The 22,542-nt window shown below is 39.2% G+C and overlaps 1 protein-coding gene across 5 annotated transcripts in view; it reads right to left on the bottom strand.

Moving 5' to 3' along the window:
* Positions 1-22,542, bottom strand: part of SLC4A10 (solute carrier family 4 member 10) — a 381,585-nt gene that overhangs the window by 80,024 nt on the left and 279,019 nt on the right. For all 5 annotated transcript variants that reach the window (XM_077447585.1, XM_077447587.1, XM_077447583.1 and 2 more), the window contains exons 8-14: positions 17,213-17,370; positions 11,701-11,788; positions 5,774-5,920; positions 4,008-4,108; positions 2,566-2,740; positions 2,329-2,462; positions 1,264-1,509 (exon numbers count right to left, since the gene is read on the bottom strand). In XM_077447585.1, the coding sequence (XP_077303711.1) occupies positions 1,264-1,509; positions 2,329-2,462; positions 2,566-2,740; positions 4,008-4,108; positions 5,774-5,920; positions 11,701-11,788; positions 17,213-17,370 (1,049 nt within the window). The remainder of the gene's footprint in view (positions 1-1,263; positions 1,510-2,328; positions 2,463-2,565; positions 2,741-4,007; positions 4,109-5,773; positions 5,921-11,700; positions 11,789-17,212; positions 17,371-22,542) is intronic.

Raw genomic sequence — 22,542 nt, forward strand, 5'->3', positions numbered from 1 at the left:
TCAGTTAAAAAACTTGCATGTGTTTGTTGACCAATGGAAAATCAATGGTCACAAATTGTTTCTGAATTTTTTTAGTGTTTATCAAAATCAGTTAAACCACATAAAATGTATTTCTCTGCATTAACAAGAAACTATTATAATTGTTTTCTATCTACAGTAAATTATTTTTCAGGCAGTAATTGATTGATATAAATCTTGTAATAGCCATTCTATCTATCTATCTATCTATCTAATCTATCTATCTATCTATCTATCTGCACAGACATCTCTTAAACACAAATAAATATACCAGAAAGTCAGGAAGTGTCGTAAAATGCATTACATTTTGGCCCCCTTGAGATGTTTATCTCAAGGTCCCCTTTGAGATATTTGTAGGCCCCCCTTGAGATCTTTGCTGCTGTTGAGGTACCTTACCGCACACTTATTAACATGTAATGCAAGTGCATTAAAATGTATGTAAATCCTAACAAATAACTTCTCTGTCCTTATCTTAGGACCACAGAATGGTTCGCCTATGTTGTAGAGATAGGAAAGTAGGTGAGTATGAGTAGTTTGGGCAGTTCTGACAAGACCCAGTCCACAAAAATGCTGTGTATTGTCTGCCCACAACTAGACTAAGATTTCCAACAGATTAATAGATATTTTTTTTGTACTTAGAGCGTCTTTAAAGGGATACAGCACCGGGAAATGTGCATGTAAATTAGAGTGTGTCTTTTATTTTTTGCCTCAGTACACTTTAAGGCAGTTCATTTTGAATGAGCTTCCAAATCATGTCAATGGCATAAAATAAATGAATATGACTCTTTTTTTAATGCAGCACACAATAATGAGCAGCACGAGCATTATCGTATGCTGTGGTGCGAATGCTTTGCCTGCTACTGTATTTGTGTGCTACTCTTAATGTATGGCACTGAACGCAGAAGCTTCTGTGTGTTGGTAATGTATGAAACAAAAGTTACTGTAATACATGAGATTAAAGGGACTTGCGTCTTAATTTTTTGATATACTGGTGTACTACTGGAAAAAAAATCAAACTTGACCCATTCTACAATAATGGAAATGTTGGAATTGTACCAACATTTTTAGTGATTAATTAAATTTAACAATGAAAAAATCTAAAAGATTTTCACAACTCCAGCTTTTAGGACTCAATTAATCAGTAATCTAAGAAAATATGGAAACTAGTGAGAGTTCACTCTACAGGTTTCTAATTATCTCCCTTGCTGGAATTCATAACTAATAGGAAAAGGAGACTGTACTTACGAATACTGTGTTAGAAGTTCCAAATTATTATTCATGTTGATTGGATGTTTCTCACCTAGTTGCAACAGCTTCTCTAAGGCCTCGTAAATGAAAATGATGCAGATGAGTGCCGCAAATGCTTCCTCGGTAAACCGTGTAATGTAACACACCAGGGAACTTGCATCGGTGGCAACCAGGACAATGCAATTGAAGGCCGTCCACAGGCCTATGCTTGCCCTTAATGAGAGATACGACAGTCCATAATCCCTGTATAAAGAAAAGCATTTACATGACAGGCTTACAGTCAGGTTTTTCTTTGGTTCTTTTCACATCTAAGCATTCCTCAAAAAACACTTTTCATGCTACCAGTGCCACACAGTGCTAATGTCACCCCAGGCCAGCAGTCGTGTTGTTCCCTGTGTGACAAACGAGCCAAAATGCGCAGTGAAAAAAAACATGCAAAGCTTGATGCCCAAAATGGTGGCAGTGCTTCTTTGGCATATTTATCATGTGTAAGGCACCCCATTTAAATAAATAGGCTGCCCTATGTGTAGCAAAAAAGCATGCAAAAAAAGTGTGCCAAAAACTGTGCTTTCGCGCAATGCCGGGAAGTGAATGGGGTTTAAAAAATGTACATTGTAAATACACACCCACACCCAGGGCATTACCTGCTTTCCCAGCACTTTATTTTTCATCCTGGAATTATGTAGTAATTCTGGCCAATTCTGATATGTAAAATCCAGTACAGAACAAACTCCCCATAGAACTGAATGGAGAGTGAGCAACACATGCAAAGACTGGGCTCATAAGACAATTGGCCCTGTGGCCCCATGGGTGAAAGCTTACTGTATTGGGGACAGGTGAGAATACGATTGGCAGGGGAAGCTTTAATATAAGTACTTTGGTGCAATTATACATTAACCATTTCATAAAGATACTAAAAGGGGCAATATAGGTGTTTAGGTAAAAATGTTATTAAACCAATATTATGTATATATAAAGAGAAATTTGAACAAGTTTATAAGAGAACATGGCGTGTTCAATAAAATGTATCCTACCGTAATATTCAATGTACTCTATACTTACTTGCAAAATTTAAACAATATCTTCTCAAACACCAGCACTGGTCCCGTACTCCCCAGAATAGTAAGAGGCTGTCCCCCGAACAAGGAAAAGGCTATCCCTGTCATTGAGGCTCCAAATAGAGACTCTATTGCACTCTAGACAAAATAAAAGTATGTGTTCAATGTTCAACATAGCGCATTCAACTTGTGTTGTATTATTGTATGTCATAACAACATTATCATTATGTACAACACCTACTATACGGCCTTCAGTTGCTTCTCCGAGAAGACCTCCGAATGTGATGACAGGTGACATGCATGCACAGTAAAGGAACAGGAATGAAGCTAAACATTGCAAACTAAATGCATCCCTGAAGTCACTCCAGAAAAAAGGAGCTTTCCTCTTGATATCCAGGATCAGACCCCCACAAAACCTAGAAGGAAGACAATAGTAATATGTTAAAGTGGACTTTTTAAAAAAAACATCTGAAAAGACTAAGGAGGTTCTACAAAACAGATTTAAAATGAAGCTGTGCATTACCCAGGCAAAGCAGCATAATCATTTTAATCCTGCTCCCATTCCTGTCCACCCCTACTGCTTTATTTGCCTGTGGAAGTGGGTTGACATATCCAGGGTATAAAGAAACATGTGACGCCCATGCCTCTCACATCAGTGCTTGGTAAATGGTTACTCTTACACAAAGTGCTGTAGAATGGTGTCGCGGAGAGGATGTCGGGTAAAAGCAATAGGTTTACTTAAAGGGGAAGTATGGCCAAAGATTTTTTGGCTATACTTCTCCTATGGGTCACAGGCATGCATATGGCTGGGATCCTGTCCAGAGGTCTGGTTCAGCCTCTCAGCGAGCTGCTGAGAGCCCAAGCCAGCTGCTTCCAACCCCTATACCGCCCAGTGCTCCAGTAAGAGCTGTGGGGCAGAGCAGAGAGCCAGTAATTGACAGTCACTGGCTCTCTGCAGGCTGAGGACTGATAGCTGAATGATCAACGATGTTTGATCACTCAGTTCTTGGTCTTAGAGGCAACGGTAAACAGCTTCAGCCTGGATTTATGCTGCAACCATCTAGGTGAGTATGATTTTTGTTCTTTTTTGCAATTTCCAAACTTCTCTTTTAATTGTCAGGTACTGCAATTCCTTATACTTACTTTCCCTTTCCCACTTGGAGCTAAGCACTCTCTTCCAACCTCGTATGAAAGTGTTGGGTGCTCTTACAGCCAACCACCAGAACAGGAGTGAGTTATACCAGGAATTGTTGGGAAGTTCTCTTAATTTTTTACACATTATTTACATTTACAATGTAATTATGACCAAACAAATACAATAAAGGGAATCATTGAAAAATATATTTCCCCAACTACCCAGAGCAGCGGTCAAAGGTAACTCAGGTATCAACTGTTACTGGGCTTATAGTTACGGGTGGGGGGGGTCCAACTCCGAACCTGACAAAGAAATGCTCATCTCTCTCCATACGTGTTATACTAACAGAAGCATCACAATGGCGTTTATTAAGTAAAAGATGCTTTCATGCTTACAGATTAATTTTATTGTATGAGGCATTTGTGTGTATACTAGTTATTTTAGTTAGGAGTTGTTGTAGATCCCGGGTTCACATGCTAAACTGGGAAAAAAGAGACATATCAATTCCCTACAGAGTAGTTATTGAAAACTGCAGAATATCAACTGACCTTCCAGTTCTTTGTAGTTCAGGTCCACTGTGTCCCCCATGTTCTTCCGGTTCTCCTAGTGCTGCTGTTCCATTAGGCACCCCCGGAGTTTTACGCTTTTCCTGAAATACATAGTATGGAAGTAAAAGCGTTGTTTCTAAATTGATAATGCTATAATAGTGAGATAAAATCAACCCCTTGAAAAAGTCACGTGACATGTGACGTAACCCATCGGGAGGAGCCAAGTGAAAACATCTAGTGTGTCTGTCAAAGAGCACAGCTGATGCGGTGTGAGAATTTTGCACTTGTTTGCATTAAGCTTTGATTGATCTAAACAAATGTGAGTGGATTTGTTTGTTCTCTACAAACCCTTTATTTTAGTGTTTATCATTGCGCAATGATGCATCTCTCTTGTTTTTATGTGACCAACTTCAAATGATGATTAACATCAAGAGGAGCGGCAAGAGAAATTAGCTGACTACACCCATATGAACTGAGAGAAAAGCCGGAGCAGCTATTTGGACTTATTATTGGTGCATCATTGTGGTTGTTTTTGACAATCACTTGCTGTATATATTCTGATTTTGTGGGTTATTCCCGCAGACATTTATCCCGATATATAGGGGCCGATGTGGGAGAGATCTGGAGGTGTATGTACACTTAATGAATTTTGCCTTATTGGTGATAGATTGTTCTGTGTATGTTTCCAGCTGCATTCACATTATTTATACTGATCACTTACATGGCTATTTAGCCCTAGTACACTGCTTTTTTCTTTATAGTAGATTGATCTCAGATCACAGTTTTTTTTTCTAATAGAAGGTTGATTTTAGCTCACTATTATATCATTGTCACTTATATCTAACACTTTAGAATGGTTGCAGCTTAAATTATTTAGGTATCTTTTATTAATATATATTTAATTAGACATATCAGCGCTTTAGTATTATTCTATACACATTGTTTCTAATTTATATTTGTCGTAATATAAAAGTACATGGGCACAAAGCAAACAGTTAAAAGCCTAAAACAAGGTCATTTAAAGCCCTGGGCGAAGATACCAAGCATCCCCCCCCCACCAATGTGCACACCCCTGATCATCTTCTACACTTGGGATCTCATTTCCAGATGCCATGAGGCTTGTTTTGGTGTCACTGCACCATTCGAGGTCCACCAATCAGGTTATACATGGATTTGGAAGTGCACAATGACAATGTAGGATCTTCCAGCTGTGTGTCCTCTACCTCTGCCAGTCTCCTTGCACTGACTGTGAACAGTGCCAGAACAGCAAGAGGTAAAAAGAATGGCCCCCACCACATCCTGTCCCTGCCAGCAAAATCATGATGGAAAAATAAGTTTCGTAATAGAAACTATCTGAAATACACAATACTTCTCTTTCCCGACATAATTTTTGTGCATATGAAATGTGATATATGAATTGTGTGTTAACGTTGCACCATTAAACCTGTAGTTTATTCATTACCGTTTTGATTTAGCAACTACAAAGTTATGCAGCACCAAAACATATTCTGGTGACAAAAATATTTTTTAAAAGCACAAAATATATTTTAGGGATTTAAAATAATTTTATGAACACAGAAAGAACTAAAATACATTTTGTGAACAAATAATTGGATTAAAAAAAAACTGGTACAAAAATATGACTTATGGATAAAAAAAATCTTGATCAGCATAACAGGAAGAAATAATGTTCCATTAAACCAGTTTTGTATAAAAAAAAACAAAAGCGGATGTCAAGATGCAAATTAATAAAGTCATTCACTTGCCTGTGATGGAACATTTTTAGGTGGTTCAATTCGGATTGATGGATCCCACTCGCCAGGTGGAAGCACCGTCACTTGGTCAAGAAACTCATCAATCCCAGAGACCAGATCATTACGATCCTTGGCTTTATATGCAACATCATGAAATACCTATCAGGACAAAAGTACAAAGTTTGCTTTAGTTTGCTTTTAATGTACAAAAGCAGACTTTTTACATCATTGTATGCAGAAAATTTTTAATTCATCTACTGAAGGGAAGTCAACATCACAGCTTGTATCAAAGGGTCAGGTAAATTTCAGCCTTAATAGAAATATATGGAAAAGTTTCATCTAGAACCAACTTTACCTTTAGGTCAGGTTCACATTAGTATGACACGACTGTTGTGCCCTGCGACATCGGTCCTACTTCCATCCGACTTGCAAGAACAGGATAAGATTTTGCTCTGACTTTGAGATAGTCTGATTTATCCTTTGACCAATCAAAACAATCCCAGTGTGACATAAATTTCTTTTTACTGCTGCTGTAATCACCATGTCAGATGTCACATGCCGGATAGTTAGGACAAGTACCTGACTTTGATCCAACTTCAATGATATTCAATGGTCTGAAGGAGGACCAAAGTAGTGCAGGAACCTTTTTCAAAGTCGGACCGACTTGTGTCGGACCAGTTAAGATGGTTCTCATAGGGAATCATTGATTTACACACGTCATGCGACATGTGCTTCCAAAGTCGGAGCGTATGTCATACCAGAGTGCACCCGTCCTTAGACACAGTGGGGCTGATTTACTAGGTGCAGTTCTGTATACAAACCTACCAGTTTTTTTTTAAGTTATAAGCTGATTGGCTACCATGCACAGCTGCACCAGATTGTGCACCCTCCAGATTTAGTAAATCAACCCCAGTAGGCTTGTGCCTATAGGCTGTACAGGCAATAAGGCAGCTTATCCTTGTACATCCATAATTTTACTTTTATCAGGAGAAGTGCGGTCATCTCATATAAACTTATTTACAGAGTTACATATTTCTTAGCTGCATAAGGACCAGTAAAACAAGAAAATGTTTTTGTGCAAAAGAGGTGATGCAAGCTGGGAAGGTGGAGAAGGTAGGGAGTATTACTTTGGATGCCATAGGTTATGTGCCTAAGACCCCTTTCACACTAAGGCGGTTTTCAGGCTTCCAGAGCTAGAAATAGTATCTAAATAATGCCTGAAACTGCCTCCCACTAATTTCAGTGTGTCTTTACACACTGGGGCGGTGCGCTTGCAGGACGTTAGGAAAAGTCCTGCAAGCAGCATCTTTAGGGCAGTTTGGGGGTGCTGTATATAGCGCTCCCAAAACACCCTGCCCATTGAAATGAATAGGCAGTGATTCCAAAGTGACTGAAAAGCGATTAGAAAGCACTGCGATGCTGGCACTTATAACCCCTGCTTTGGGGTTAAAAGCACCCCACTAGTGGCCGAAAAGCACCGCTTAAACAGCACTAGAATGCTGATAAATAGAGTAGTGCTTTAGCACTAATGCAGCCGCGACTCAGTGTGAAAAGGGTCTAAAAGCTCCACTGATGTAGGTCTGGCACTGGTTTCAGGGGAGATAAGATCTAAAAATAATTTTAAAGAAAATTTAACTAGAAAGCATTGTCTCACTCAAAGCGGCTTGTCTTCATTTTTAGTCTGATCAAAAGAATGTAAAAATGTAACAGTTTCTGTACACATGAGAACTTTTATCCTCAGATGTCAGTGACATACTGTACAATCTGTGTGTATGGCCTATCTTGCTACACAAAGTCTCAAAAGAGTAAGTGGGTCTATCAGGAGGCATAGATGAAATGAGGAGGCCTGTGGGGGTTGGAAACCTGGGTTTATCTATTTTTTAAAAGTATAACAGTTGTAGCATGAAACTGCATCCTTTGTATAACCCCAATTACAAAAAGTTTGGGACACTTTGTAAAATCTACATAAAAACAGAATGCAATGATTTGCAAATCTAAATCTAAAGGTGATAAAGGTTACACTGATAAAATGTCCCATTTTAAGAAGAAAATAGTCATTTTTAAATTGATGATTGATAGCAGCAACAGTGACATAGTTACACAGTTAGTCAGGTTGGAAAAAAACCCATCTAGTTCAACCAAAAAAAAAAATCATACAATCTCATATATACAATACACAATCCCATATACACAATCCTTCACCCACAGTTGATCTAGGTCTCCAAAAAGTTGGGACAGGGCAACAAAAGTAAGTGGTACTAACAAGGAAGAGCTGGAAGAACATTTTGCAATTAATTAGGTTAATTGGCATCCTGGAGAGGTCAGAGTATCTCAGAAGTAAAGATGGGCAGAGGTTAACCAACCTGTGAAAAGCTGCATCTAAAAACCATTGAACAATTTCAGAATAATGTACCTCAATGTAAAATTGCAAAGACTTTAAATATATCATCATATACAGTACATAATATCATAAAAAAAATCTGAGAATCTGGAGAAATCTCTGTGCGCAAGGTACAAAGCCAAAATGCAATATTGGATGCCTGTGATCTTCAGGTCCTTAGATGTGTTGGACATCACTGCATGGGCTCAGGAATACTTCCAAAAAGTTCACCATGCCATCCAAAAATGCAAGGCAAAGCTCTATCATGCAAAGAAGAAGCCAGATCCAGAAACGCTGCCGTCTTCTCTGGGCCAAAGCTGATTTAAAATGGTCTGTAACACACTGGAAAACTGTTCTGTGGTCAGACAATTCTAAATGTGACATTCTTTTTGGTAACCATGGGCACTGCATCCTTCCAACTAACTTGGAGAGGGACCTTCCAGTTTGTTATTAGTGTTCAGTTCAAAAGCCAATACAAAAGTGTGTATAGAATGGGCAGATTGCACATATGGAAAGGCACCATGAATGCTGAAAGATATATCCAGGTTTTAGAGCAGCTGCTCAAGCAAGAATGGGTCAACATTTCTGTCTAAAACATAGCCCTGTTTCAACATTTTTGAAATTGGACTTGTACTTTGCCAGCTTTTTAATGCCATGTCCCAAATTTTTTGATATGTGTTGCTACCATCAATTTCAAAATTACGTATGTTTTTTTCTTAAAATAGTATTTTTTTTTTCAGTTTAAATATTTGATATGGTTTCAATTTTCTATTGTGAATAAAATATGGGTTTATGAGATTTGCAAATCATTGCATTCTATTTTTATGTAGATTTTACTGAGCATGTAGACTTTTTGGGGATTGGAGTTGTAGCTTATTAGGTCACTGCAATTAATGGCAGTAGTGTTCATAATGCCAATGATGGCACATAGAAACTAAACAGCAAGCGTAATGGACATGACAGTAACAGAATTCCAGGTGCAAATGCCTAGCCAGGGTGTCCAAGAAACAGATTTTTGATAATGAATTGCCATTCAAATACACATTTAAATGAATTGCCCTTTACCACTTCAGCCATAGAAGGTTTTACCCCCTTAATGACCAGGCCATTTTTTTGATACGGCCTTGCATTACTTTAACTGACAATTGTGCGAGCATTCCTGCACCCAAACAAAACTGATGTCCTTTTTTTCCCCACAAATAGAGCTTTCTTTAGGTGGTATTTGATCGCCTCTGCGGTTTTTATTTTGTGCTCTAAACAAAAAAAGACTGACAATTTACATACATACATATTGTATGTAAAAAAAAAAAAAAAAAATCAATAAGCGTGCATATGTTGATTGGTTTGCACAAAAGTTATAGCATCTACAAACTATGGGAAAGCTTTATATAGTTTTTTTTAATTGTCTTTCTTGGTAATGGTGGTGATCAGTGATTTTTAGCGAGACTGTGACAATGTGGTGGACAAATCTAACCCAAAGTGACACTTTTTGGGCACCAGTGACATCAAAACAGTGATCAGTGCTAAAAAAAATGAGCTGATCACTGTATAAAATCCTGGCAGGGAAGGGGTTAACATCAGGGGTGATCAAAGGGTTACGTGTTCCCTGCAAATGTTTTCTAACTCTGTGGGGGATGGACTGACAAGAAGAACACAGAGGTCACTGTTTCTAATTCCTAGAAACAGAAGATCTCTGATTTCCCTGTCAGAATGGGGATCTGCCTTGTTTACATAGGCAGATCCCCGCTCTGCCTCTCTGTGACCCGCGGAGTGGATTCCCCTCTGTGCAGCAGACGCCCACAATATCTAGTGCACAAAATAACGTACAGGTACGTTGTTTCACATACTAGAGACACCCTGCTGCAGTATATATGCGGTGGACAGTCTTGAACTGGTTAATCTATGCCTCTGCCAGATCATGTTGTAGTATTTAAACTCTTTTTTTAGTATATAGACTGCTGATCTTATATTTCAGGAATCATGCTAAGATAGTATTAAATCATGCAATTTTAGATTGTGTTTAATTTATCACATTAGTTTCATAATTTAAAACGGAATTCTACATGATCTATCTTGTATCAATGTCGGCATGCCTACTTAGACACGTCCAGTATTCTTAATTTCCCATCTCTCATTGAGGACAGCAGGGTTGTGTCTCAGCATCATGTCTCAGTTATCATGAAAGCTTGACCTGGTTTCAGATGCTGCTGGCAGCAAATTCTTAAAGTTTTTATGACACTTTCCATTCTTTTTTAACGGCTTTATTTTCAGTGTACATATTGAACCCAGCTAGCAATGGATGGTTTGTAAAAAGCAGCAATAACATATATGACATGCTAGGCTTCATTTTTTTACCACTTGCCATGCATGGAAAGCAGTGTTGCAACAGCATGTTCCTCCAGTGCTTACATGAAGGTGACACCTTCCTACACATTGGGATTGATTTACTTAAGCTGAAGAGTGCAAAATTTGGTGCAGCTCTGCATAGAAACCAATCAGGTTCCAGGTTTTTTTTTTTTTGTCAAAGCTTAACCTCCCTAGCGGTAATCCCGAGTCTGGCTCAGGTTGGGATTTCAGTACCATAAGCGGTAACCCCGAGCCAGACTCGGGATTGCATCGCTGGATACAGGGAGAAGTTACTTACCTTGTCCCCTGGATCCAGCGATGTCCCCCCGCTGTGTGTTTGCGAGCCGTCCTCCGCTCGATTCACACAGTGCCGAATGCCGCCGAGCTCCGTTCCCTGCGACGTTACGGCGCACGGGAGCGGAGATCGGCGCTAAATTAAAAAAAGTAAAAACACACAAAACACACACAGTACTGTAATCTTAGAGATTACAGTACTGTATAAAAAAATTACACACCCCATTTGTCCCTAGTGGTCTGTGCAGTGCCCTGCATGCACTTTTATATTATAAATACCTTTTTTTTCTGCCTGGAATTTGGAGATTGTCCATAGCAACCAAAAAGTGTCCCTTTATGTCAAAAGTGATTTTAGACCAACTAGAAAACAGCGATAATAAATTACAATCACTTGCAGAATTGAGCGATAGCGATTTGTGGAGAAATTCGTCATCAAACACTAAATCTAATGACAGCGACAATTCTGCAAATGAGCAAATTTCAGTGTTTTGGGATTTGATTACATTATTGAATAATTGTTATTATTATTTATTATATAATAAACTTTATCATACCCGGGATGTCTGCTAGACTCTGGTTTGAACAGATTTAAGAGAGTTATTCCTAAGAATTACAGGACTATAATATAAAACGCCAAATTTCCATGCAAAATAATTGTACCGCTTTCAGCACCTAAAACCAGAACTAATAATACCGCCAGGGAGGTTAATTGAATAAGCTGAAGTTAGAAGCTGATTGGCTATTATGCACAGCTGCACCAGATTTTGAACTCACCAGTTTTAGTAAATCAACCCCATTGTGTCTATTCCTCATCCTCAGCTAAAAAGTCACTTCACAATTTGTACTTGCCATAAATAAAAAAAAAAAAAAAAAACTTTAACAATAAACATTGCTTTAAAAAAATTTGGATAAAAATTACCTCATCTGTCATCAAAGTGGCAATTGACCGTCCAATTTCATGATACTGCTGTCCCTTTCCAAGTGGCCCCAGTAGTATAAACAGAAATCTGTATAGCAAGATGAAGAAGAACATTTTCAGTTATTAAAAGACACAACCAGTTTATATAACACAATATTATGGTAGCAGTAATGATGATCAGTAGTAGTAGAGCTTTGCAAATCTGTTAGTTTTAAAGTGATTGTAAAGGTAAAAAAAAACAAAAAAAACAAACATATCATACTTACCTCCACTGTGCAGTTAGTTTTGCCCACAGTGGCCCCGAACCTGCTCTTCTGGGGCCCCCCGGCAGCTGTAGCAGCTCCTCCCCACATCTGATAACCCCCTCGGAGAAGCGGTTCCCAGAGGGGGTTACCTTGAGGGCGCGCTCCTGAGCCCAGCATACCGGCGTCCATAGAGGTCGAATGCAGGACTCAGCCCCACCCCCGACACTCGCGTCACTGGATTTGATTGACAGCAGCGGGAGCCAATGGCTGCATTAAGGTAAAAAAAAACACGAACCCTTTACAACCCCTTTAAGGGTTACAATAATAAGGCTGATTCACTGCTGATAGATAGCAATGAAAAATGTAAATTCCACTGTACTGGGTGTACCAGGAAAATACGGTATTCTTATTGGACAATAAAAATGACTTCATCTTATCTTTGCAAAACTAAAGGAAACAAAAATTCCAGCTGTAAAAAAAAAAAAAATCAGCTGTGATAGGTTTTCCAACCTTTTTTGTATCTAAGTAAGATGTAAAAAATTGCATACACATACACAATATGGGCAAGAGTTTGTGGACACCTGACCATCACCCCTACCTATATAGCCAAAAGTATTTGCCCAATCCTCTAAATGTAGGTGTTTTCAGTGAAGGGTCCTATTAATGTTACAGATTACAAAGACATTTTAGACACTTGTGTGTATCCAATCTTGAGGCAACAGTCTGGAGAAGGCTATCTTCTGGTCCAGCATGACTGCACCTCTGTGCACAAAGTCAGTTCCATAAAGGCGTGGTTTGGCCAATTTGGTGTGGAGGAACTTCAGTGGCCTGCACAGAGTCCTGGCATGAACTGGAACTCTGATTGCAAGCAAGAGTCAAGGGTGTGGTGGTCAACTGTGGCACAAAGTTTGATCCAGAGCTGGTGGGTGAGCCTTTATAGTGTAGCAAATTGCTTAACAAAGGGTACATTTCTTTAAAAAAATTACTCAAATGTGGTTCCACAATAGGAAAAAAAGAAGCTGTTGAGGCTGTTGCCACCTTTAGGGGTGGGAACACACAGCCTTCCAAAATGAAGAAAATCTGTCTCTATACAGGATAAGGCTGGTCACTCGCTAAACCTTGGGGTTCTGTCATGGGGACTCTGTGAAGTTCTCAGGTGGGTGTATGAAATCAGTAAGTACAAAAGGAGTCTGGAAAAATAACCTGTCGTTGGTCAAATCGGCATAGGCACCCAAAGTTATATATCTAAAAATTGGTCGGAGTCGCCTGCTTTTGTGAACATCAAATTCCTTTATTTCACCAAATAAAATGGATTTTGTGGCTTCAACTGCCACTTCTTTAGTTCAAGGGTGATACCATTGAAGTTATAGTAATACTAAACAGAGAAGTGTTAATTGCCGTAATTCATTCACATAAATCATATATACCATGGCACTGTATTTTGTTTGTTTGTTTTCTTGAATCCTCTTAGTACCTTTTTCCTGCAGCGCTATTGTGTGGTCACATGATCTTTCCTTGTTCTTTGCTGATGTATGCTCTCTACAGTGTGAGTCTGTGTTTGGCCAGCCCTGATTGGTGCTGTGCCAGTCACATGACTAAAAAAAAACTGTTTTAAGAAGAGCAATTCAAATTTGATTATAAATATCAAATAACTGTTTTAGTGCTCCCTATAATACTTTAGTGAACATCAAATGGGTATTTTTTTGTGCATTACTATGGTATAGGCAGAGTCAAACATGATTGACAACAGCTTTGTTCAGACTGCATCTGCATCTTACTTTTTAGGTATTAGCAATTACATTGGATGTATATAATGCTGATTTATATTAAAATTAAACTTTCTTGTGATATTCTTAGTGAATGTAATCAATCAGCATACTATATCCTGCCCCTATAATGTTTAGTAATAGGAGGACATGGAGGAGGAGTTGGGAGAGGAGTGTCATTTACCAATGTGTATATGCCCACATGTGTGACTCTATAAATCATGTAAGCTGCACAGATTAGAAAATGGAGGAAATTAGCTTAGAAGGAAACTGAAATCGAGCATGCTTAGTAGAAGACAACAGCTGGTCTACACAATCTCAGGCTGCAATAGTGACTCTGAGAAGATGGGAGGGACAGCTGAACATAGGATCAACCAGGTTTATTTTACTCTACACAAAATAAATGCTTTAGTGGCTTTGTGAGTATGCACAATCTGTTATATAGCATGTAATGAAAGTGTATAGTCTGGGTTTAATGACACTTCAAGGATGAGGACAGGATGTCATCAGCTCTGATTCGATCTCTGGGATATCTTCAGCTCTAATTCACTTTGGGAGTCACATAGATTGACTTTGGCCATCACGATTGACTGGTCCAGGATAACAAAAGTCAAACACATGCACACAGGAGTTAAAGCGGTATTAAACCCAAAAGCAAACATTTATTATATTGCAGCCTACCAATTCTTAGATGTGATGGCTGTATTTTTTTTTCTTTTTTAGGCTTTAGTTCTTTTATTTACAACCTGGTATTCTGGCCAAGTAGGTCTGTTTTCAACAGAAAAAGACTGCCTGCAGATGTAACAGCTAGAAGGATGAGAAACCATTTAAAACTGTCAGGGGTGCTTACAATGAACAGCTTTTATTTACCGTATTTTCCGCTCCATAAGACGCACCTGACCATAAGAGAAAAGCACCTGGGGCTGCTCCAAGCATGCCCCTTGTTTAGAAAGGAATTAGGACTATCACAGTACCCATAGATAGAGCAGGGGATTGTAATTAAAATAAACAATTTATTTAAGAAAAAGACATTATTAAAAGCAATTGTACATTTTACCAGCTCTACTGGTCTCCATTGGTAAGCAACACACAAACAAATAGGAACATCAACATTCATACTATGTGTGTTCTATTGTATATAGTTTTGTTTATTTTTATTTATTTTTTGTCATTAAATATTTACATGATTTTTGAATATGTAACTGAGAATTTACTTACCTTATAGATGGTGTAATTGACTCCTCCTGAGGAAATGACTATAGTGGAGAAACCTGTAGAGGACCACGTCAAGACATACATCTCAGCTCCCCTTACTACGAATGGGGTTCACCTGTTCCTTTGGAACCATTTGTAATTACAATGTACAGTTGTCATTAACTGTTTATCAATTTATGTACTATAATTGCTTTTAATCATGTATTTTTCTTAAATCAATTGTTAATTTTATTACAATCCCCTGCTCTATCTATGGGTACTGTGATAGTCCTAATTCCTTTCTAAAGCAGGGGCATGCTTGGAGCAGCCCCAGGTGTTTTTCTCCAATAGTTCACTCCAAAGGATGATGGTACCCACCCCTACCTCTAGATCTAACTGATCAAGGGAACCATTTCTATTTTTGCACCTGACTATAACCTAGGTTTTAGAGGGGAAAAACAAGAAAAAAAAATGTTCTGAACCAAATGGTGTACTAAAATATTTACCAGTGCCCATGAAATGCAGCCTGACCAGTGCCATTTAAATGCAGCATTACCAGTCTCATTAAGTGCAGCCTTGATACAAAAAACACAGTCACTTCCAATGCTAATATGTCTTCCAAGATGTGGAGTAACAGGTGTCAGATAAAATGGTGGTGTGAAAGGTATATATGGTATCCCAAAACTGGGTGGATGCTGCCTTCCTCAGATGGGGTAATCCAAAAGGAACTACAAGTAAAACAGAAATGGAAGGCATGCACACCTAGATAATTTCATAATAAGACATTTTTGTATAAAAGTAGTACTCACAAAATGCAACTGACAAAAGGCCATAAACACGGTGCATGGACATGCACAGAACACAGGATACAGATAACGCGTTTCAGGGGCGCCAGCTAGCTCTGAGGAAGGGGGTGTGCTCCCAAAATGCGTTAGCTGTACCCCGTGTTCTGTGCATGTCCATGCACTGTGTTTATGGTCTTTTGTCAGTTGCATTTTGTGAGTACCCACTTTTATACAAAAATGTCTTATTATTAAATTATCTCTGGTAATACACTAGGTATGCGCTCCTTCCATTTCTGTTTTTTCTTGTATTAAATGTAGCTTGACCTGTGCCCATTAAATGCACCATTAAATGCAGCCTGACCTGTGCCCATTAAATGCACCATTAAATGCAGCCTGACCTGTGCCCATTACATGCACCATTAAATGAAGCCTGACCTGTGCCCATTACATGCACCATTAAATGCAGCCTGACCTGTGCCCATTACATGCACCATTAAATGCAGCCTGACCTGTGCCCATTACATGCACCATTAAATGCAGCCTGACCTGTGCCCATTACATGCACCATTAAATGCAGCCTGACCTGTGCCCATTACATGCACCATTAAATGAAGCTTGACCTGTGCCCATTAAATGCACCATTAAATGCAGCCTGACCTGTGCCTGGAGAGGACATCATCACGTCCGCCTGTTACCCAGATAGAAGACAGAGCAGCAGGAGTGGCTGTACTCCATTCTGCCTCCATTCTCTGTGAGGGGCAGGCTTAACCAGGAGATTGCATGGCTCGTGGGAGATGTCTGCTTACTATTGTGGCATGGTGGCGGCAACAGGGAGTTGGCACAGGGACATTTCCCCCCATTTTTTGGGAGGGAAAAGTGCGTCCTATAGAGGGAAAAATACGTTATGTGAAAACTTTTATCCCAAAATGAACAAAACTGTTGCTGTGGATGCTTAAAAAGTGTGAGCTGGAGTTTGGCTTCAATGTGTTAGTGTTTTTAAACCTGCTAGGACATCTAACACCACCCCCCAAGACGGACGATGCTGCTGTCCAAAGGTGTCTCTGTTGCTCCTTCATCCAGATTGTAGGCACTCTGATACAGCAGGTGTGTTACTGGCTGGATCCCCGGGTGAAACCAGATGGGAAAAAGCCAAAAGAAGAAAAATAATGCAGCCCTCCTTCTAAAAAACTGTAAGCTGCAATGTGTTACATTTTTGGTTATGGGTTTAATACTACTTTATTTCATCCCAGCATGTAAGGCTTGCTAAGAATGTACACGGAGCTGTGCATGAGCCGCTCAGCATACATTCTAAATAAGTGTGTGAGTGGGAAAGTAAGAAGCTTTTTTTTTTTTTAATAGCATGATTTTTCTGCAATTAAATGTCTTTCTGTTAGAATTTTTTTTTGGTAAAGTTCTACTATAGTTTTGAAATAACACTGGCTCCATCTGCAGCAAATGATAGCTCGACATCTTCTACATCACAGATTGATCTGCAAACTCACATGCAGGAAAAACAACATACCTTGATGGAATGGGGACTTCTGTAAGGCCATTGATCAAAACTGCAGGAGAAAGTCTAACAAAAGCGACCACAGCTCGATCTAAAAACTCCAGTTCACCAACTAAGATATTGGAAGCTTCTGCCCCAGGAGGGATTTTTTTCATAAAATGTACATCAAACTAGAAATGAAAAAAAATGTGAAAGCTCGTAAAAAAACAGTTGTTTCTGATTATACATGTTTCATAATTAATCAATGGCTCTGCTTATGCTCCACCCACTCCACAGTCACCCCCTCTTCCCTCCAGATACCCCCCAGCACCAGCATGCATTTTTTTCACATTTAACTTTTTTCCAGAAGTCTTTACGCTGGTCACTTAACATGCAAGTTCTTCTTCACCTCTTCTTTGGCATTGCTAACGTGATGACATCTGCACAGTTCTCTACATCATTGGACAGGCATCATTTAACCCAAAGGAAGAGCCCAATCCTGGACCCAGAGTAGGTAAATCTGCAGGGGGCAGTTCCAGAGAGGAGACAAGTATTGCGGCAAGAGCTGAGCCACTGATTAAAAAATACTGTTTTCTAAAAGATATAACTATCTTATCCTTGACTTTATTAAACTTTTTGAGTGGTGCATAATTTCTTTATTTCTTTCCTACACCCCCCTTTAAAAATTATATATTATTTAATCCTCTAATAGACTTGAAATGTTATATGCATAAGCTATATGTGACATCTATTCAAGGATTGGAACTTTTCTTGGGGAGATTTTCTTTACAGGTTCAAACAGGAGTCTTATATTCTATATTGTGTAAAACTTTGTGTAAAACTTTGTGCAATGTTTTTGAATTAGTTTTGATATACTCTAATGCCGCGTACATACAATTGGACTTTCCGCCATCAAAACCGTGGATTTTTGTTCGAAGGTTGTTGGCTCAAACTTGTCTTGCGTACACACGGTCACACAAATGTTGGCCATCAATTCTGAACGTGGGAACACGGTGATGTACAAGACGTAGGACGAGCTGAGAAAAAGGAAGTTCAATAACCAGTGCGGCTCCTTCTGCTTGATTCAGAGCATGCGTGAACTTTTGTGCAACGGACTTGCGTACACAAGCTCACATCCATCATTTCCCATTGGAAAATCCGACCGTGTGTACGCGGCATAACCGGCCACTTTATTAGGTACACATGTTCAATTGCTTGGTAACACAATCTTCTAATTAGCCAATCACATGGCAGCAACTTAAGGCATTTAGGCATCTAGACCTGGTGAAGATGTCTTGCTGAAGTTCAAACCAAGCATCAGAATGGGGAAGAAAGGGGATTTAAGTGACTTTGAATGTGGTATGGTTGTTAATGCCAGACTGGCTGGACTGAGTATGTCAAAAACTGCTGATCTACTGGGATTTTCATATACGAGCATCTCTAAGGTTTACAGAGACTGGTCCAAAAAAGAGTATATATCTAGTGAGCGGCAGTTGTGTGGGTGGAAATGCCTTGTTGATGTCAGAGGAGAATGGGCAGTAACCCAAATAACCACTCAATACAACCAAGGTATGCAGAATATCATCTCTGAATGCACAACACATCAAACCTTGAAGCAGATGGTTTGCAGCAGCAGAAGACCACACCGGGTGCCACTCCTGTCAGCTAAGTACAAGAATCTGAGGCTACAATTTGCACAGGCTCACCAAAATTGGACAATAGAATATTGGAAAAACGTTGCCAGGTCTGATGAGTCTCGATTCCAGCTGCAACATTCAGATGGTTGGGTCAGAATTTGGCGTAAACAACATGAAAACATGGATCCATCTGCCTTGTATCAACTGTTCAGGCCACGAAGAACTAGTGCAGTTCGGAAGGCAAAAGTGGGCCCAACCTGGTACTAGCAAGGTGTACCCAATAAAGTGGCTGGTGAGTATAGATTGTACTGATGCAACATGGGACATCAAGCAGACCTCATATGTTATTGGGATACTACCATGGTTTTTAACCATCTTGTACTAATAAAGTATCTTCTTTTTGGGGATGCAGCTCTGATTTTATGTGTTTCTTTACAATTATTTGTTTGCACTTGATCTCTAGCTTATATATATTTTTTTTGGGTCCTCTGTATTCTATAATGCAAGTTTAATGTAATTTATCAGAGCAGACCTACATGGATTTAAAACCGTAAATATTGTTACAAAATAGCATCCTATGAGTGTTATGTGAAGGTTTTGTATGAGTTATAAAGAAGCTCAAGCTTACATTTCATCATCGGCCCTACTGGTTTACTAATGGAGTCTTTGGTTAGCTACAAACATATAAGCCAGTGATGTATTCGTGAACAGAACAGTGTCATTTAAGTTTTCTCCACTTGGCCAGCTATAAACTATTTATAAGAAAACACTTACTAGGTCAGTATTTTGAAATTAATGTTCAATTAAAGTAATGTGCAGTATTAAAAATAAATGGAATTGATTTTGTCTGGAAGCAACAACGTCAGATAAATAAATCACAACCTTCAAAAGAATATCTTGCAAGTAGTGTTTAATCTTTAAACATAGTTTTGCTAAGCCCTAACTGATGGCACTACAAAATCACACTGCAATTGTAAAAATAATGCCTTTCTTTGTACAAAAACATTACTCATGGGGTCTCCATGGCTCAAAAGTAATGCATCTGTGAAACAATTGTGGGACGTTTGGTATTTCATGTTCCTCTTTAGCTTGTCATAGTTAGGTCATTAGGAGCAAAAACAAAAATGTGCAGAAGTATTCTTTCCTGTGTTTATAGCATTAACCATGATTATGCAATGGTGGGGTGGGCATTGCCACAATATGATTCCTACTGGCTCTCAATGATCATAAATGCAACACTTTCATTTGCCAGTGCATGGAAGAACAGTCTAGACCAGCCTTTTTTAACCAGGGTGCCCAGATACCCTGGGATGCCTTGAGGTTTCTTCAGGGATGCCTTGTCAAAATGGCTAAAATTGTATCAAAATGTGTATACAAGCCAGCAGGTGGATCAAGTCTGCCTTATAGTTACACAAAGCTATGGGTTTTCATTATGCAGCATTACTTTCTAGACACTGGCACCCTAACAACTAAAGACATCATCAGGTAATAAGGAGAATATCTGTTGCCTCCACAGCACCCTTGTTTGCCCTGCTGTGCCCTTCTTTCTCAGTACTGGGGTGGCATTAGCTGGTGGATGGAGAGAAATTGAGGGAGAAGAGAAACATTGGAATACTAGTCAGCTCCAGTGTGCAAACGTGTATTTGCTTTGGAAGAACAAATCACCTCTAAAGTTGGGTGTCCTGCGTGTGGATGTTGCTGCATTGTGTAAAGCTATTAGAATAGTTTTTTTTTACATTTTAGAATGGGGTGCCTTGCCTTGTTTGTAATTTTAAAAGGGTGCCTTGACTGGAAAAAGGTTAAGAAACATTTGTCTAAACTACTATCTATAATCTTCTTTTATCTCAGTTTTTGATGTGGGAGGACTACTTATGTTTATTTTAGCTTTTTTTTCAAAACCAACCACTATAGGGGTCTGTTTATAAATGTTTTCACCCAAGATACACAGATTTCTAATTGGATTGCATTGGAAAAATGTATAAATCTTGTATGAAAAAAATATATAACTAGACCCCCTCTCTATACTCACTCTGATTAAAGTTACTCATGCAAGGCAAAGTAAAATAGACACTTAAAAAGTATGGTAACGATCATTTTCGTTCTCCTGTGACCCAGACCCAGCTGATAGTGGGCTATTGCATGCTATCAGCTCACAAGGCAGAGCTGTTCCAGGCTCTGGAAGGATCCTGAAAATATTGTTGGCATCCATCCAGCTGCCTGATTGACTGCTGGCTCCACCTTTCAGCACATGGCTGAGAGTTGGAGCTAGCTGCACCCACCCCCTCCCCAGCTCAGTGTTCCAGTGTGTGCTGGAGGAGCAAAACAGAGAGCAGTGACTGCTCTCCACTCTGAGAAGACCAAGAATTGAGCAATCAACGCTCATGTGCTTGCTCAGTTCTCAGTTTTAGGGCCATGGGACAGCTGCAGCATAATGCAGATGCTGAAGGATAAAGGTAAGTATGGCTGTTTACTTTTTTCATATCCCCATACTTCTCCTTTAAAGCCTTCATTTCCCATGATCATGTATTCTCTATTAAAGATCTCCTACCTCTTTGAAAACTTCAAATAAAATAAATGCAAGGGATCTAGACAGTTGTGCCAATATAACACTTGTTATTTAGACTGGAGTTCTTCTTTAAGATGTCAATAATTTAATAGATCATGAATGTATCCTCATCCAAACCTAGACTACACTGACCAAACTCTCCAGCACTCTGCAAAGATGGACATTTAATACAGGAAGCTCTATCAGCCATCTGTTTCCTTAGACACCAGCACACATTCCCTGTCAGCATTTACAAGATTATCCATGCAAATGTACCTGGCATTTCCCCAAAATTTGTGAAGAAAGCACCAGAGATTTCTGTGTTTTTGTCAAATATTTATACACTGCATGTGCCAAAAAATAAAATAAAACAATATAATGTAAGCACAGTTAATAAGAAAAAAATAACTCAGTTTAGTATAATTAACACAAAAAAGAGAAAAACCAAACTTACTAATTTTGCAACAATATGATCAGAAATACTGTAAACTGTTGAAAAATACTAGCGAAGGTCACCATCCTCTCCTCCTATAATGGGTAATTTGGTCAATGGGCATTTACACTGCTGACCTCAGCACTGATTGCAGTTACATGATTCCTTAAAAGCTCAGGAATGCACCCTTTAAAAGGGGTGCTGTCACTGATGATCTCCCTATGAAAATTATTGTTACCTGGCTTGAGCCATTTATGAGTCACCAACCAAGAAAAGGTGCACATCTAGTGCAGGGATACAAGTAAAGGCGCAATGTCTTAGGCTCATAAACTTCCCAATAGCAACAATATCCGTTAATGGAGTACACAGTCTCTATTAGTCCATATGGAAAGATGATATTACAAAAAATGGTAATAAAGTCCAAAACACTTAAAGAGGGATTCCACCTAAAAAAAAAATATTAAAAGCCAGCAGCTATAAATACTACAGCTGCTGACTTTTAATAAATGGACACTCACCTGTCCCGGGTTCCAGCGATGCCGGCAGCCGAGGCCGATCGATCGCTCGGCTCTCGGCTGCTGCCGTCACCATTCTAGGTGAGGTAATCAGGAAGTAAAGCGAATTGGCTTCACTTCCCGGTTCCCTACTGCACATGCGCGAGTCGCGCAGCGCAATAGAAATTATCCGCGCTGTCACTGGGACCCGTGTGTGTCCCAGCAGACAGTGCGGCAGGACAGGATATGACATA

This window comes from Lithobates pipiens, unplaced genomic scaffold, assembly GCF_037356315.1.
Source record: "Lithobates pipiens isolate NorthernLeopardFrog02 unplaced genomic scaffold, aLitPip1_a1.2 Scaffold_22, whole genome shotgun sequence".
Taxonomy (NCBI): Eukaryota; Metazoa; Chordata; class Amphibia; order Anura; family Ranidae; genus Lithobates; species Lithobates pipiens.